This window comes from Corythoichthys intestinalis, chromosome 14, assembly GCF_030265065.1.
Source record: "Corythoichthys intestinalis isolate RoL2023-P3 chromosome 14, ASM3026506v1, whole genome shotgun sequence".
Classification (NCBI taxonomy): domain Eukaryota; kingdom Metazoa; phylum Chordata; class Actinopteri; order Syngnathiformes; family Syngnathidae; genus Corythoichthys; species Corythoichthys intestinalis.
The window spans coordinates 35,086,135-35,101,874 of record NC_080408.1 but is presented as its reverse complement, the minus strand read 5'-3'; the positions used below and the strand labels follow the sequence as shown (position 1 = coordinate 35,101,874).

Below are 15,740 nucleotides of genomic sequence, written 5' to 3'. Positions count from 1 at the left end.
ATATATCGATTCTTTGGACAATAAAACCATTTGCTGATGGGAGAAAGTCTGCCACTATTTGGTTCAATTTAAGGGCCTTTGATCAATTTTATCTGTATGTACACCATTACCACAATCAGTGACATTTCACTTTAAGTGCGTACGACAGGATAAAAAAATAGTCTTAAATAGGATTATTATGTGAATTAGAATCATATTTTGAGACGATTCGACTATATACAACAATTTGGCAAAGTGCAGATGACGAGAAATGAGTCTCTTAGGGGCAGTTTACATGGCGACTCTGCGACACAAAGACGCAATGACTGAGGGGCAGTTTACATGGCGACTCTGCGACACAAAGACGCAATGACTGAGTTGCGGACTCGCCTCGCGCGCATATGGTGTCGGCGAAGACGAAAAATTCTGAATCCTACCTCCAAAGTGGAAGAATCCGATTGCGGGGGGTTGAGGGGGTCTCCTCGGCATGCATATCAAAGGCTCCTGCGGCGCGAGACCGCGTCGTTAACGTCAGCACTCGTACACGTCACATTGGGCGTGCGCAAACAGCAAATATGGCGGAATGTCGGCTTTAATTTACTGTTTTAATAATATTTTTAACTTAAATATGTTGAACGTTTCAATTTTTGTGCCTTTTTGAACAAAAGAAAAATGACATTGCTTCGAGTGGGCGCGCATATTTTTTTCCGAGCTTGGTGGGGTCTCTTGTGCTAAATGGAATATGAAATATTATAAATGCATTTATTCAGTACGACATGGCAAAATTACTCCATAATGGTCAAAACTGTCGACTTTACTGCCGCACCTCCCGAACGATATTTTATGCCATCGGAATTAGTCAGGCTTTTGTCATTTCTCCGCCCCGGCTTCGGAGAGCGAAAACAAACCACGAGGCGTGATAGGTAGCCGACATGCTAACTCGAACCAAGTGATGTTTCAAAGTCTATTCTCGCCTTTCGAAGCGAAAAATCACTCAAAACTACTCGGAATCATGTCACACAGCGGCGGGGTTGTTGATTGTCCTCGCTGATCGGCAACCAGCCCAGCTGCGAGAAAGTTACAGCTCCTCCCCTGGTGCAGGCAGGAGAGGATGTTTGCTGGGGAAGCAGCTGGAGAATTTCCCCCGGACAAACCAGCCGACATCGGATGAGCGCGTAGCTGCCACATGGTCAACACGAATATGGCGGAAATTAATGCTTAACTACACGGCGAAGAAAAATAGTAAGAGAGCGGCGTGAAGTTGTTGTGCAACCAACATGGCAGGATGTGTCTGAGGGGATTCTACATGTCCGTCCATGATCAAATGTAAGTAAATAGTCCTTTATTTAAAGAAATTTGTAGTGTTTACTTTGTAATCACTGTATTCGCGGCCATACCGTGCACACGAAGAGGGCAAAAAGCCGAGTATAGCGCTCTCCCGGCAGGGGGATGTGCGACAAGCTGCCGGTCGAGTGAAATTTTCGGTGGACAATCAGCCACAAAATGCAAGCCACCGCCGTATTAAAACGTGTGCCATGATCCCAGTATTTGACATAATATAAAACATGATGTTTACTCACTTCTTCGTAAGTCCAATGGTCCCATAGTTGTCGCACACTTGTTTTGGCCGATCTCAGGGTGAAAGGGAACTTTCTGAAACTCAGAAAGGCTCACACGCCTCTCCCTGGTGCGAAAAATAAACTAATTAATCCGCAAAATCAGCTGAATCCGCAGTCCATCTGCATGCTATAAAGCAATGCTGTATTGTGAAATGCTGAGCAAGGTGACATCACATTTTGTTTGTTTGTTTATTCGTTTATTTCAGGCCATGATTCCTTGTCAAGACAAATATATACCGCTCATATAATCATGTAACAAAAAAGAGCAGCAAAGCTAAGTAACATTGCAACATCAACTACATGCCTGAAAAGGAGTGGGAAGAAGAAAATTTATTTAATCCCACCCCTATTCTCATCTAATTAAGAACAAAAAAATTCTTGCTACTTCCTTCCAAAAATATAAGCAACCAAAAAATCAGTCCCAACAGTTTTGCACATATACGTTTTTGTAACAAATTTTGTCCCTTGTGATGAAGTTACCACAGGTAACACCCAAACCAAAAACAATTTCATACCAACATGGTAAATGAAAGTAAAACCATACCAACAATGGTAAAGGCCACACACAGGACAACAAATTATAAACGGCAACAATAACGATACCAACAACGGTCACGGACAATATACCAGCAATGGTAAGAAACAACCAGCACTCATACCAAGACAATTTATTGATGTAATTAAGACCTTATATCAGTATACTGTGACCAGACCATAAGTTTGTATAACCTTTTAAATCTGTAGATGGTTTGGCATTGCTTGTGTTGCATTCCCAGATTATTCCAAAGTTTCATTCCACACACAGACACACAAAAACTTTTACGAGTTGTTCGAATTTTTGGTATTAAGAAGTCTCCATATCCTCTTAAGTTATGACTTCTCTCTTTCATTATAAAAAAGTTTTGCAATTTAATTGGTAATACTTTGTTGAATGCTTTATAGAGGGTTATTGATGTATTATACTTTACAAGATCGTTAAATTTTAGCAGCTTTGATTGTATAAACAAATTATGTGTGTGATCCAAAAACCCGACCTTATGGATGATCCGCACGGCCCGTTTCTGTAAGGTAACTAAAGGATTTATCGTGCTCTGATAAGTGTTTCCCCAGACTTCAACACAATATGAGGAGTATGGGAGAACCAAAGAGCAGTATAAAGTGCGCAGTGCGTTCTCATCAAGGAACTGTTTAACTTTATTTATAATTGAGAGACTCTTGGAAATTTTTGTTTTTATATGTCTGATGTGGGGTTTCCATGTCAGTTTACTGTCAATTTTGACACCCAAAAATGTATTCACATCTACGTTTTCAATTTGGATACCATCAATAATTACATGCAAATCAAGATTAGTTTTAAAGCTACCAAACATAATAGCTTTGGTTTTTACTTAAATTCAATAATTTATTTATATCCATCCATTTTTTAATTTTAATTAGCTCCTCATTCACGACCTTTACCAAATCATTATAATTATTACTACTATAGTATACATTGGTGTCATCTGCAAAAAGAATAAGAAAAAATAAATAAAAAATAAGAAAAATATCATTTATATATAGCTTAAACAGTTTTGGCCCCAACACTGACCCCTGAGGAACACCACAAGCAATACCAAGTAGTTTTGATGTATACTGTCCCATCTTGACATACTGCACCCTTTTGCTTAAATAATCTTTTAACCAATTCCCTGCAACCCCACGAATTCCATATTTTTCCCAGTTTATGTATCAGAATTTGGTGATTGATTGTATCAAATGCTTTTTTTAGATCACAAAATATGCCAATTGCATATTTTTTCTGATCTAACGCATTAGTGATTTCTTCAGTTGGTTCAATCATAGCCATTGAGGTTGTTCTTCCAGTTCTAAAACCATACTGGCCTTCATTTATTATTTTATGTTTCTCCAGAAATTTTTCTAGTCGAGAATTAAAAAGTTTTTCATGAATTTTAGAAAACTGGGGCAACAGAGAAATTGGTCTGTAATTGTTAAAACTGTATTTATCGCCACTTTTAAATAGTGGTATTACTTTTGCAGTTTTCATTTGTTCAGGAAAACACCCAGTTTGAAATGATAAGTTGAAGATATGTGAATGGTTTTGCAATGTTAAAGATGACTCCCTTAACCAATGTCATGTCAAGGTCATGGCAATCGGTAGATCGCTTACTTTTACACTTGAGGACAGTATTAATCACTTCCTGCTCGTTTGTTGCTGAGAGGAAGAGTGAGTGTGGATTTGGTTCCATTCTAACACATCCTTCGCCACCTCCATGGTCCGGAATGTCAAAAGCCAACTCCTGGCCGACATTTACAAAAAAATCATTGAAACCATTTACTACATTGTTCATATTATGTTGTTTGCCATTTTTGCCAATAAAATAATCTGGATATAACAATTGAGTAGGACATTTCTTAATTAAATTATTGAGCACATCCCAAGTTCCTTTCATATTGTTTTTATTTTCATATAATTTTTTCCTATAACTGTTTACTTGCCCTTATAATTTCAGTTAATTTGTTTCTGTATGTCTTATATCTTATTTCTGATTCTTCTGTTTTCAGCTTAATAAATACTTTGTAAAAATTATTTTTCTTTTTGCAAGCATTAATTATTCCTTTGGTAAGCCAGGGACTTTTTTTTTCTTTTTAGAATATTCTTTTACAGGGCAGTATTTGTTATATAAAGAAGTAAATATGTCTAGAAAATTACTATAAGCACTGTTTACACTCGGCTCACTGTAAACTGTTCATTCATCCTAAACTCGATACTGGAGCCGGAAGCAACTCATTTTCATGGCGTGGGATTCAAAAATTTAATATATAAAACAAAGGCTGTCAAAATGATCGCGTTAACGGGTGGTAATTAATTTTCTAAATTAATCACGTTAAAATATTTGACGCATTTAACGCACATGCCCCGCTCAAACAGATCAAAATGACAGCACAGTGTCATGCCCACTTGTTGTGTTTCTTTGGTGTTTTGTCACCCTCTGCTGGCGCTTCAGTGCGACTGATTTTATGGGTTTCAGCACCATGAGCATTGTGTAATTATTGACATCAACAATGGCGAGCTACTAGTTTATTTTTTGATTGAAAATTTTACCAATTTTATTAAAAAGAAAACATTAAGAGGGGTTTTAATATAAAATTTCTATAAATTGTACTGAAATTTATCTTTTAAGAACTACAAGTCTTTCTATCCATGGATCGCTTTAACAGAATGTTAATAATGTTAATGCCATCTTGATTTATTGTTATGATAAACAAATACAGTACCTATGTACAGTATGTTGAATGTATATATCCGTCTTGTGTCTTATCTTTCCATTACAACAATTTACAGAAAAATATGGCATATTTTATAGATGGTTTGAATTGCGATCAATTAAGATTAATTCATTTTTAAGCTGTGATTAACTCGATTAAAAATTTTAATCGTTTGACAGCCCTACTATAAAACGATCGCTTCCACACACATCCAAGTGGTCCATTTCATTCAGGAGCATAAAACACCGCGTAAAATATGAAATAAACATTCGTTTTGATGTCATACGCACTTAAAAAAAAAAAAAAAATCCATTATTTTTGGTCACTATATTGACTGGTTGGCTGAAATTGGTTAAGAGTGTTGATTTCCCATATTAAATAAGGTGTTTAATGCATACTGGAATTTTGGCAAAGTATGTCACAAATTGTGAAAACAATATGTATCCTTCAAGTGACGTTTGGGTTAAGAATATCTTGTCTGTTCTCCCTTAAAAGTGAACCTCGCCCTTACCAGTGCACATCAAAGCTGTCCCCAAACACCGCACTTGCCAGACTGACGACCATCCGCCGCTTAACACAAGGAAGGGGGGGGGGGGGGGAAAGAGCTAAAAGCCCTTAGGCCAGGTTTTTGCTCCCCTGCCCCCCCCCTCCTAGTCGCACCCCTGCCTCGCCCCCAAAGCCTCTACTCTGATCCCACATGCCTTCAAAGGCTGCAGAGGCAGCGCTCCGTGGAATTTGCACAAGCATGATGCGCTAAAACTAATGTTGGAAGAAAATGAGCGTGGGGGGAGTGTGAGAACCAGCGGCAAAAGGGGTAGGGGGGGTGCATTTGGGTGATCCCTCCCCTCTCTATGCATAGAAAATGCATGACATGCTCTGAAGAGGAATTTTAAATTAGTCGGTGGGTTTTCAAAAGCGAGTCCGGCATGAGTGTGGATGCTCCAGCAGAAAGAGGAGGAGGCCCTCTTGCCTCTCGTGCTCGGGGGCTACAAGTTGTAGGAGGAGGCCATCCCAGCATTGGGGTACCACGGGGGGGCGGCTTAGGAGATCAAAGGAGATTGCGTGGAATCAGACTGGTCCAGTGCTCTTTCCTCATTTGGAAGTCCATCACATCCACTCACAGCTCTGCCGCTTCATTTACAAACCCAAAACTTCCTGTTGAAATTGACATCCCCCCTAAAAAAAAGCAGAGATCAAACATGCACACCAGTGAAAAGAACAGCTTACATCGAGGTCGAGCGATTCAATCAGACACGTAGAAAGGTCATTTCAAATCTTGAGCAGTGATGCTATTTGACTACACCGCTAAAACACGGTTTTAAGTGTTCTCTGGCGCCACCGTGTGGTTGTCAGGCTTACACATTATATCAATGTACAGCATAATCCTAAACGTATCGTTACATTTAAAAATATGCTTTTTCACCCCCTTAAAAATCAATTATCAAGGATGTCAGACCCAAGGGCGTAGGTTTGGTCTCGACATTGGTAAGGGCGATATAACAGCATAACATGGATGTACACTTTTTGCTGGGGACAGGACCAAACAGTTTGGGTGAACGAATATGAACCTCATTAATTGATAGGGTAAATGAGCAATGCAAACTAAATCTGTATTGGGTTATACTAACTTTCATATGTACTGGTTCAGGTGATACACCGTTCGATTCAAACCTTTGTTTTCAAAAACTAAAACAAAAACTAAACAAAGTTCAAAAACTTGCAAAATAAATGTGGATTTTATTAGCAAATTTAAATTGATATATTTAAATATAACTTAAATTATTTTACTATAATTTATATACCCCCCACCCCCAAAATAAAGCTGGGATTTTCCATTTAACTTCACATTTATAGTATCAAGTAGTAATAACTAGAAGCATACCAAGTACACGTAAACACCAACAACTACAGATTTAACTTAAAATCAGCAAAAAGTGTACATTCTTTCTTCATAAATTCTGTCAACAAAGATAGGTGGTAAAATTTTCAGCCGATAATCTAAGGCCCTTACTTGTTCAAGCAGAAATCGCAGAGTTTGCTAACTTGTGAAGACAAATGCTTTATTTTCTTAGAAAATATAAAATAACAGAGTGGACAGTAACCTGACAGGGTTGACCTAGCATGACAGAGTGGACAAATTGTGAAACATCATTGACTGAATCAAAGAATTTAAATTAAAATATATATACCAGCGGTCTTATCCCCTTCAGATATTCTGTTCTTCTTTCAGAGTCAGCATCACGACATTCCTAATGATCTCCTTACTATCTCAGCTCCTTTTGATCTCATACCTTGAAAAGTTCAATACAAAAAGTGTAACAACCATTTTAATGGGTAGTAAATTTGGCTTGCCCAATCAAATTAGGCTTTTTGTACTGCTGCTCTGATACATTTTTGCCATGTCTTGCATGATCCGTTATAAAATGTCTGTAATAGCTCTTATCGTAGTAGCATGTTAACATTATCAGTATGTGTCTTAAACTTTTAAGACAAGACTTTTAAGCTTTGCTGACAGGGAGGACCATGACAGGGTGGAGATTTTCAATATTAGCATTTAATGGTATTTGATATTTTATAAAGACAGAATGGACACGTTAAGCTATAGAACATCTGACGACACACCTAATATGACAAAATTGCGAAACATAAGTGTAAATACTTACGCTGCAACTAGTCTTTGTTGCAGTCACCGATAAAGGAAGATAAAATTGTTTTTTGTGACATCACTGAAAAAAATCAGCAGGTTGCTTAAAGAGGCAGTTTTCCCTAAATGGCAGGGTGGACAATTTTTTTTCAGGGACATTGTATTTTTTTTTTTTGGGGGGGGGGGGGGGGGGTGGGTGTTAAATATTATTATGAAAGTTAGTATTTACGTGATCAAAATGACCAATTATATCAAATAACTTGTTGTGACAATAAGTTCGTGTAAAAAAAAAAAAAAAAAAAAAAAAAAAAAATTTTTATCATTTAACTATTTATTACACACACTGAAGTTAGCAGTGCAGTGTGTGGGACATTCCAAAATTGAGTATATGAAAAGCAAAAAGTACACATACAATAAAGAAAACACATTTTAAGAGACATTGTTGTCCAGATGTGTGAAAATCATTGTTCTCCTATAACACATTAGCGCTTAATTATTTGTATACATTTTCATGATAGCTGGGTGTTTCTGATGAGGACACCAAAAGGCACTTTATATTGATAATGACCCATTAACGTACAAATTAAATAAAATACTTGCTTTTGAGGATGGACTGGCACATTCAGCAAGTGGGGAAAGGGGTAAATGTAAGTCTGAACATAATGCAAATAATTCACTTAATAATGGCAAATTCTATCCTTACAACATATGGGAAGAAAATCTAAATTACCAATACTTTCTTACTGATGTCATTATATAATGCAAATAAGGTTGCTTAAACGTTTTGATCAATTTGAGCATACTGAAAGGTTGTTAGTGTTGTCCCTACCGTCCTTATGCAAACCTTACACCCTTGAACATCGTAGTTATGATTTCCTTCAGTGGGCCTCTATGCCAGCCATCAAGATCTTCCATGATCAATCGAAAACGAATCGATTATCGAATGAACTGTTCTTTGGTCTATTAAGGGAAATTGAAAAAAAAGTATTGACTTTTTTATATATTTAAAAATGGGAAAACGGATTACTTTTTTTTTTTTTTTTTTTTTTTAAATAAAAAGAGATAAATTGTAAATATTTTGTTTTCAAATGAAAAATCTGGCCAACACTTGTGAACTATGTGGTACGTGGTAAATGCAAAATATGTTTCTATGCATATTTCAGTGTCATTAACAGTGACAGATGTCCAATTCATTTGGACTGAAAGGGTGAATGATTGCTACCATATTCACAGTTCACATGGATTGGATGATTATCACAGTCAATGGCTGCCAATGTACAGTATTATAAAAACAATGTACAGGACAAAGTACAAACAAATGAGTGATGTACATTCAGTGCCTTTTTATTTTTTCTGCAGGCAGAAGAATTGGAAAAAAAACCAAAACATTCAATACTGCTCCAAGTGTAGTTTGTCATGCTTACACATTTACAGTACTTGTGGATCCAGTGGCATATTTACAAAAAATAACCAAAAAACCGCTGTCATTTAAGTCATAGAAAATAAAGCTTTGTTTGACAAAAAGTTGCTCCTATTTACAGTCCATCGAGACGATGAGTCACAAATCCAGCTGCAGTCAAGTTTCTTTTATGAACATTCTTTTCAGAAAAAAATTACAATGCACTTCAGTCACACTTCAAAGCATCAGCGTTTTTTTGAAAAGCATGTCGTGTATATCGTCAAATAGACCGTCATGACTCCCTTTTCCACAGAGAACAAAATGCAAAACAATTGGAATTACCTTAGAGATGCTCTTGTCGACATAAAGAGTTAACTGCGGAGCCCTTTTAAACTTATCAAAACAGCAGCACCTACCAAAGCTTGTTAACAGTTTTTCAGAAAGATTTAAATGTGGGAACGCAAGCTGCAAACTGAACCGTATTAAAGACAGTAAAGGTGACTTGAATAGTGCGCATTTTTTTCTTTTTTAAACATTTATAATGACTATATATATATATTCTTATGTACACAGCATACAAGTACTGGTCTGATGAGTCAACAACACGTAGAGTACATTCAACAAGCGCAGTCCTCAGTGCTCGCGCCTCTTTGGTTACCGCGTAGCGTCAGCTTGCTTCTCATTTTTTTTCTCCCTGGTTTTTAGCTCTCACCACAGCTTTCTTTTGCTGAAGCTTCCATCTCACTCGGTCAGGTTCTCCTCCTTGCAGCTGTCTGGACACAGGAGACATACAGGGAATCGCTTTATATGCCAGAACTACTATTTTCTCCCTTTTAAATAGCAATGTTAGGTTTAACATGTTGAGCAATAAAAGCGTTGGCACTTTTCTGAAACAACCAACGTGTTTTAAACTACAGAAACATTTATCAAAATGCTTACAGTATATCCTAATTTGTAATGTTGCATAAAAACCGTTGCATATGAGCCCATGCTTTGGACTTAATATTATTCACACGTAAGCGTCATTCCTACAAACCCTAGAGCGTAGTAGAGCACAGTGCATGTCAGTTTTTCCTACATGAATGCGTCAATGTTAAACGTCTACCAACAATGGGCACCTCTGTATTAGTGCACTCTGCCAACCACAACATCAGTCAGCCTTTATTGGATTTTTTTTCTCTTTCTGCTTTACAAGAGTCACTATCATGAACACACTCCATTTGAAAGCCTTCTTGCAATATAACGACGTGCAAATACTTACTGCATATTTTTCCCCCCAAATAGCTGGGTGGTCGCCTTGTGATGGCAGGGGCGGCAAGTGAACAAACATTTTTGGCCGTACTGGAATTGTTATTCCGCATCCACTACAGACGATGCCAGTGATGCCCTCAATGTCAGAGTATGCAGAGGGGAATATTCCCTCTATATTAGGGTTTGTATGCGTGCGTGCACAAATCATAGAGTGATAAAGTGCAGTGAACAAACTAACAAGAAATATAAAATATTCAATGAGGATGAAAAGAAAGGTGTATGTGTTAGCATCATAAGCGAAAACTTCAGCCAGAAAATATGATTAAGCATATAAAGCACTTGGCTTCACTGTGACTATGGTGGGAGACGAGGGAAAAGACTGGTGTGTCTGAAAATGTTGGAACTGGGACGTAAAAAAAGTGATTCAATAGCCCCTAATAATTGCAAGGATTAATTAACCCTTTATAGGGCAAGTGACCTTTTGTTTAAAAAAAAAAAAAAAAACATGTCCATCTTACTTTGGTTCATTTAGGCCACAATGCGAATAATTGATGCACAAGTGAGGCCTATATTACCAAAAAAGTGATGTCCAAATAAATTGCTGGCAAAACTGAGATCAATTACTGTATTGGCCCGAATATAAGAGTGTTTTTTGCATTGAAATGACACTGAAAAAGAGGGGGTCGTCTTATGATCAGGGTCGTCTTATATTTGGGCCAATACGGTATGTCATTTTTTTTTTTTTTTTTTTTTTTTAATCTTTACATTTTTTTATGAATTTTTAGAAATACAATAAGAAAACAAACTCTGGTTATGGTCTCACATTAGGTTTTTTTTGGTATATTTTTATGTATTGTAGAGTGGTACCTCTACATACGAAGTTAATTCGTTGCAGGACCTTGTTTGTAAGTCGAAATGGTCGTATATGGAGCAGGATTTTCGCATAGGAATACATTATAATTACATTAATTCGTTCCACAGTCCGAAAACCTACACTAAATCCATAATAAATACTGCTGGTACTATTACAATTGTCAATTACACATAGCAAAACAAATAAATTAATAATAAAAACTGGAATAATAAAAAAATAATAATTCCTGGAATAATGTAACGAATCGGGTTCTAATTTGGCAGACGTGTTTTGCGTGCTGTACCTGAACGCGCCGCACAGAGAGAAAAGTGCGGTTGAGATTGTACCTTCTCTTTTGTTTGGTTGCTGCCGTCAACTGGGGCAGACAGTAGGCATGTTGTGCTGCACAAGTCCTGAAATTAATGATAACCTGACGAAGCTGGCGATTTCTTAGGCGATACCATATATATTACCACAATAATAATTGTCACCCTAACTTATAAAGACTGGCAAATGGAGATCGGAGGAGGACCGTTGAGTTCGGAGCCATTATACTGCCGTATTGTTGAGCCAGTTCACGGATAAGCTCATATTTTTGTATCATTTCCATCATCATTTCAATTGTAAGCGTCACCTTTTTCACCACCTGCACTAAACTGTGTTGATTTCACGAGAAAATCCGCCCTGCGCCCGTCTGCGGCGCTGTCATGTTGTCGGATGTAAAACAAATGGTGAGCAAAATTTTACGTCGGATGTCGAAAAGATTGTGTCGACGCGATCGTATGTCGAGGTACCACTGTAATATGTATTTAACTTATTGCCTGGACAACAATAGACATCCAATTGATGGTTTTGGTCTCGCATCAGTTTTTTTGTCCGTTTTTATGTATTGTATTATGTATTTAACTCATTGTCAGGACAATGATGGACATCCAATTGATTTGTACTGGGAGCACTAACACTGAAGTCTCACCTGTCAGTGCAATTGACGGTGCTCAACATCGAGCCAATGAGATAAATGAATGCCCTATAACGGGTTAAATGTTATGGGTCCAATAAATAACACTAACGAGACCTCATTATCATCTTCCTCTTCATGCCGATGCCATAAACGACACAACACACCAGAGCGTCAATTCCACAAGCATCCGGCAACATGCCTCCCAACTGGAGAAGCGGCACCGATGCTTCCTACCTGGGACCGAATGAGAGGGCGGGGTAGGAGAGGAAGGGGCTCGGGGTGGGGGCGGGGCGGGCGTATCCGGTAACCGAGACCAGTCGCAGTTAGCTACGCTGGGCGTCGATACCTGCCGGACTGAGCACCAGCGCCTGGAGGATGTCCGACAGCGAGACGATGCCCTCGATGCTGGAACGCTCGTCCACCACCACCAAGCGATGTACCTGATTGACACACGAGGAATTAGTTGCAATTGACTGTGATGGGTTGTCAATTGTAGCGAATAAATTCATGAAAATGTTATGTCTCTGCTAGACTACGAAAAAAAAGGCTTTTAATTGAAAAAAATACCACTCTATATTGTATTTTGAAAACTATAGTGTAATGACTTAAATAAATAGTTCATTTACATTAGGTCAATGAAAATTGCACTTCTGGTGATGGCCACCAGGGAACATTACAGTACAGACATGGAGCGACTGTCGTCTTCAAAATGAATCGAACCAAATATATTTTTTGCAGTTTTGCTTGGGCACATATTGCCCAGTACGCACAAATTTCAACTCAGTGGCATTGAAACATAACCATTCAATGCCAGCCACTGCAGTTAAAATGAACTTGATGTTTGTTGCCAACAATGGCACATGAAAATAAAAAGCAGAACTTAGATTGCAACAAAAACTTGTAATCTAACAACAAATTTTGTGTTCTGGCCTTGTCAAAATTATTCATCCCCTTCATAACACACAGTACATTCATTCTTGGGATGTGAAAATTACCGTTATTTATCAAGTATAATGCTAAAAATATCAAATTTGTAAAGGTATGCCAATCGATCGGTATCGCTATCATAAATTTTGGGGGATCAGTCGATCACAAAAACTATAACAGGTCTTTCGCACCAATAGCACCTAGAGTTGGTTAGCCAAAATAGCCTGTTACCATTGGGTGTGGACATTCTTGGTTAATTTGAGCATAAAAGACACTTGTTGGGTATTTTCATAGCTTCAAGTCCTAGCTTATTGTTTACATTCAACTGTCTGACGCTCTTTGATAAGAGTGGTATGTATCGACGTTCCACTGTGTGGTATTTGTTTTGCGGCTGCTTGGCAGTATTATTATTCTCTTTGTGAGTGAATTAAGTCAAAGAATACCTTTTTAGTGAATGCACATATTTGGCTAACATTCAGTCATCATTAAAAGGCATTAAGTTGGAAAAAGCTAAACTTACAGAACTGATATTTTAGTAGTTCTCTTCTCCAGAAATTGATCTGTTTTCTCAAATTTTGTAAATCAAAACAATGCTACATTTCGATTTTTGGTAAATGAAGTTGTAAGTTATTATTTTGGAAAAAAAATAGGTTTTCAGTTATTTAAAAAAAAAAAAAAGTCTTGGTTGACAAGTAATATTCAGTGTTTTACAATAAAACATGACTGGTTGGATTTTTAGAGGTATGTGTTGTTGCGTATGAGAAAAACCGCTGGATCGGCAGGTCGAGCTTTTGAAAAAATTGGTGATTACTGATTGGGGCACTCCTACTGTGAATGGCAGTGAATGAGTTCATCTTTTTCACTGTCAGAACAAATGATTTGGAAAATGAAAAGTGGAATTTCAATGAAAACAAATGTCTTTTGTGTAAAGACAATGATAAAATAATTTGTCCCCTCAGTAAAATACAGTACAGCCATTCTTGAGATGTGAAACATACTGTGATTTCCCGAGTATAACTTATAATATCGCAAATTGGGGAGCGGGAATGTGTATAGAAGTTCAGACCATTCCTCACAGTGTAGAGAACATAGCCTTCAAAATAGAGGAAATGGTAAAGAAACTCACTTCTGCTTTGACAATTCTGTCCACAATAGTTTCCATTGTTTCCATTTTATGGCACTTCATGACTCCTTCGAAGTACTGGGAGCGATGCTTGAGGGCTTGGGTAACCGTGATGTCCAGGTTGTTGTAAGTCTTCTCGGCTGCCAGGTTCTGCACACAAGCGAGCTCTTGTGAGTCATCCGCACGTCTGCCCGATCCCTCTACGTTTTTCCACTTACGATGACGTCAAACTTGGAGTAAATGTCCACAACTTTGCCTAAAAAGGAGAGAAGAGTCCCAGTGAATTTTCCAGGAATTTTTGGTGCAGCTCCTAAATTCCGGGTGAATATTCTGTTGACCTGACTCATCGACCACAGGCAAAGCAGACACTCTCCTCTCCACAAAGATGTTGAGGGCTTTGATGATAGGCGTGCAGGGGTGGATGAAGGCAATGTCCTGGTACGTGCCAATGCCCAACTCCCCCAAGGTTTGCTTCATGAAAGCTGGCTTTGGCATCTCACACATCTACAGAAGAAACAACAGAGAGCGCAACGTGTCGGCCACCAGGGGGTAGCAGTGGCATGGAAGTGAATGGTAGACAGAGGCAATGTATGGTACAAAGACTTGGGCGAAACATTGAATCGTGGGCTTTCAACTTTGTGACGACAATTTGGGCCACATTCTAAGTAAAGACATGCTTTTATGAGTTTGGTGTGGAAGAGCTTGACATCAACTCCGTCATAAGCCTTTGGTCACTTGTCTTTTGGGAGACATTATATTAAAAAAACAAAAAAAAAATCCCACACACTCCAACACCCTGCACAGATAAACTCCAATCGCTCTTTGTTCGTGATGGTGTTGGACTCACAAAGAGCTGGAGGAACTTGAGGATCCTCTTGTGCGTGAGAATATAAAGTGCATTCCCGGTGACCGGGTCGATGACAGGCAGGCGGTGAATTTTGTTTTTGATGAGAGTGTACACGGCGTCGAAAAGGCTGCGACACAACAAACACGATGATGGCAACAAACCAAAAGACAAAATATGGGTGGGTTTCAAATAAGGTGACGTACCTTGCTTCAGGTGATATGTTGACAAGGGGCTTGAATGTTGCTTGAAGGTAAACCTCTGTCGGGACAAAATTTCAACAGAAGACACTTGACCCCAGCTAATAATAATGCTGGATTATATTATTATGATGAGAAGTATACCATATATACTAGGGGTGTAACGGTACACAAAAATCTCGGTTCAGTATGTACCTCGGTTTTGAGGTCACGGTTCGGTTCATTTTCGGTACAGTTAGAAAACAAAAGGCAAAATATAAACGTGCTAGTTGTTTATTACACACTTTTGTGCTTTCAACAATAGGAACATTAGCCTATACAAGGCTAGAATTCTGCTGAAAAAGTAGCGGGTATTTAAAGATAATAATCCAACAACAATTTGCCTTTCAGACCCCGCATATTGGTCAGCTTTCTTTCTGAAGGAAAGAAGAAAAAAGTCCTGTGCTAAAGAGAAAAGCAATCCCAATGACAAAGATTTTAACATGTATTTTACAAATGAAATGCCTCAATGAATCATTTTTTTTCTCATGAACGGTTTTCAAAAGCTTTATTAGTGGATTTTCTCAGGTTGAAGCGCCACACAGAAATTAATAAATTTAATTGTGTAAGCAGGATCTGTGTATTATTCTTATTATTTAATTGCAGGTGTTTTAGCTCATTTCAATTTATTTTA

The 15,740-nt window shown here is 38.0% G+C and overlaps 1 protein-coding gene across 5 annotated transcripts in view; it reads right to left on the bottom strand.

Moving 5' to 3' along the window:
• Positions 1-7,795: 7,795 nt before the first annotated feature.
• Positions 7,796-15,740, bottom strand: part of LOC130929534 (5'-AMP-activated protein kinase subunit gamma-2-like) — a 63,098-nt gene continuing 55,153 nt past the window's right edge. For 3 of the 5 annotated variants that reach the window (XM_057856731.1, XM_057856734.1, XM_057856735.1), the window contains 7 exons: positions 15,074-15,128; positions 14,871-14,997; positions 14,362-14,527; positions 14,242-14,279; positions 14,027-14,173; positions 12,320-12,413; positions 7,796-9,681 (listed from right to left, as the gene is read on the bottom strand). In XM_057856731.1, the coding sequence (XP_057712714.1) occupies positions 9,650-9,681; positions 12,320-12,413; positions 14,027-14,173; positions 14,242-14,279; positions 14,362-14,527; positions 14,871-14,997; positions 15,074-15,128 (659 nt within the window). In that variant the 3' untranslated portion in view covers positions 7,796-9,649. Of the gene's footprint in view, positions 9,682-12,207; positions 12,414-14,026; positions 14,174-14,241; positions 14,280-14,361; positions 14,528-14,870; positions 14,998-15,073; positions 15,129-15,740 lie in introns of all 5 variants that reach the window. The other 2 variants (XR_009066912.1, XM_057856732.1) reach the window with 2 other exon arrangements.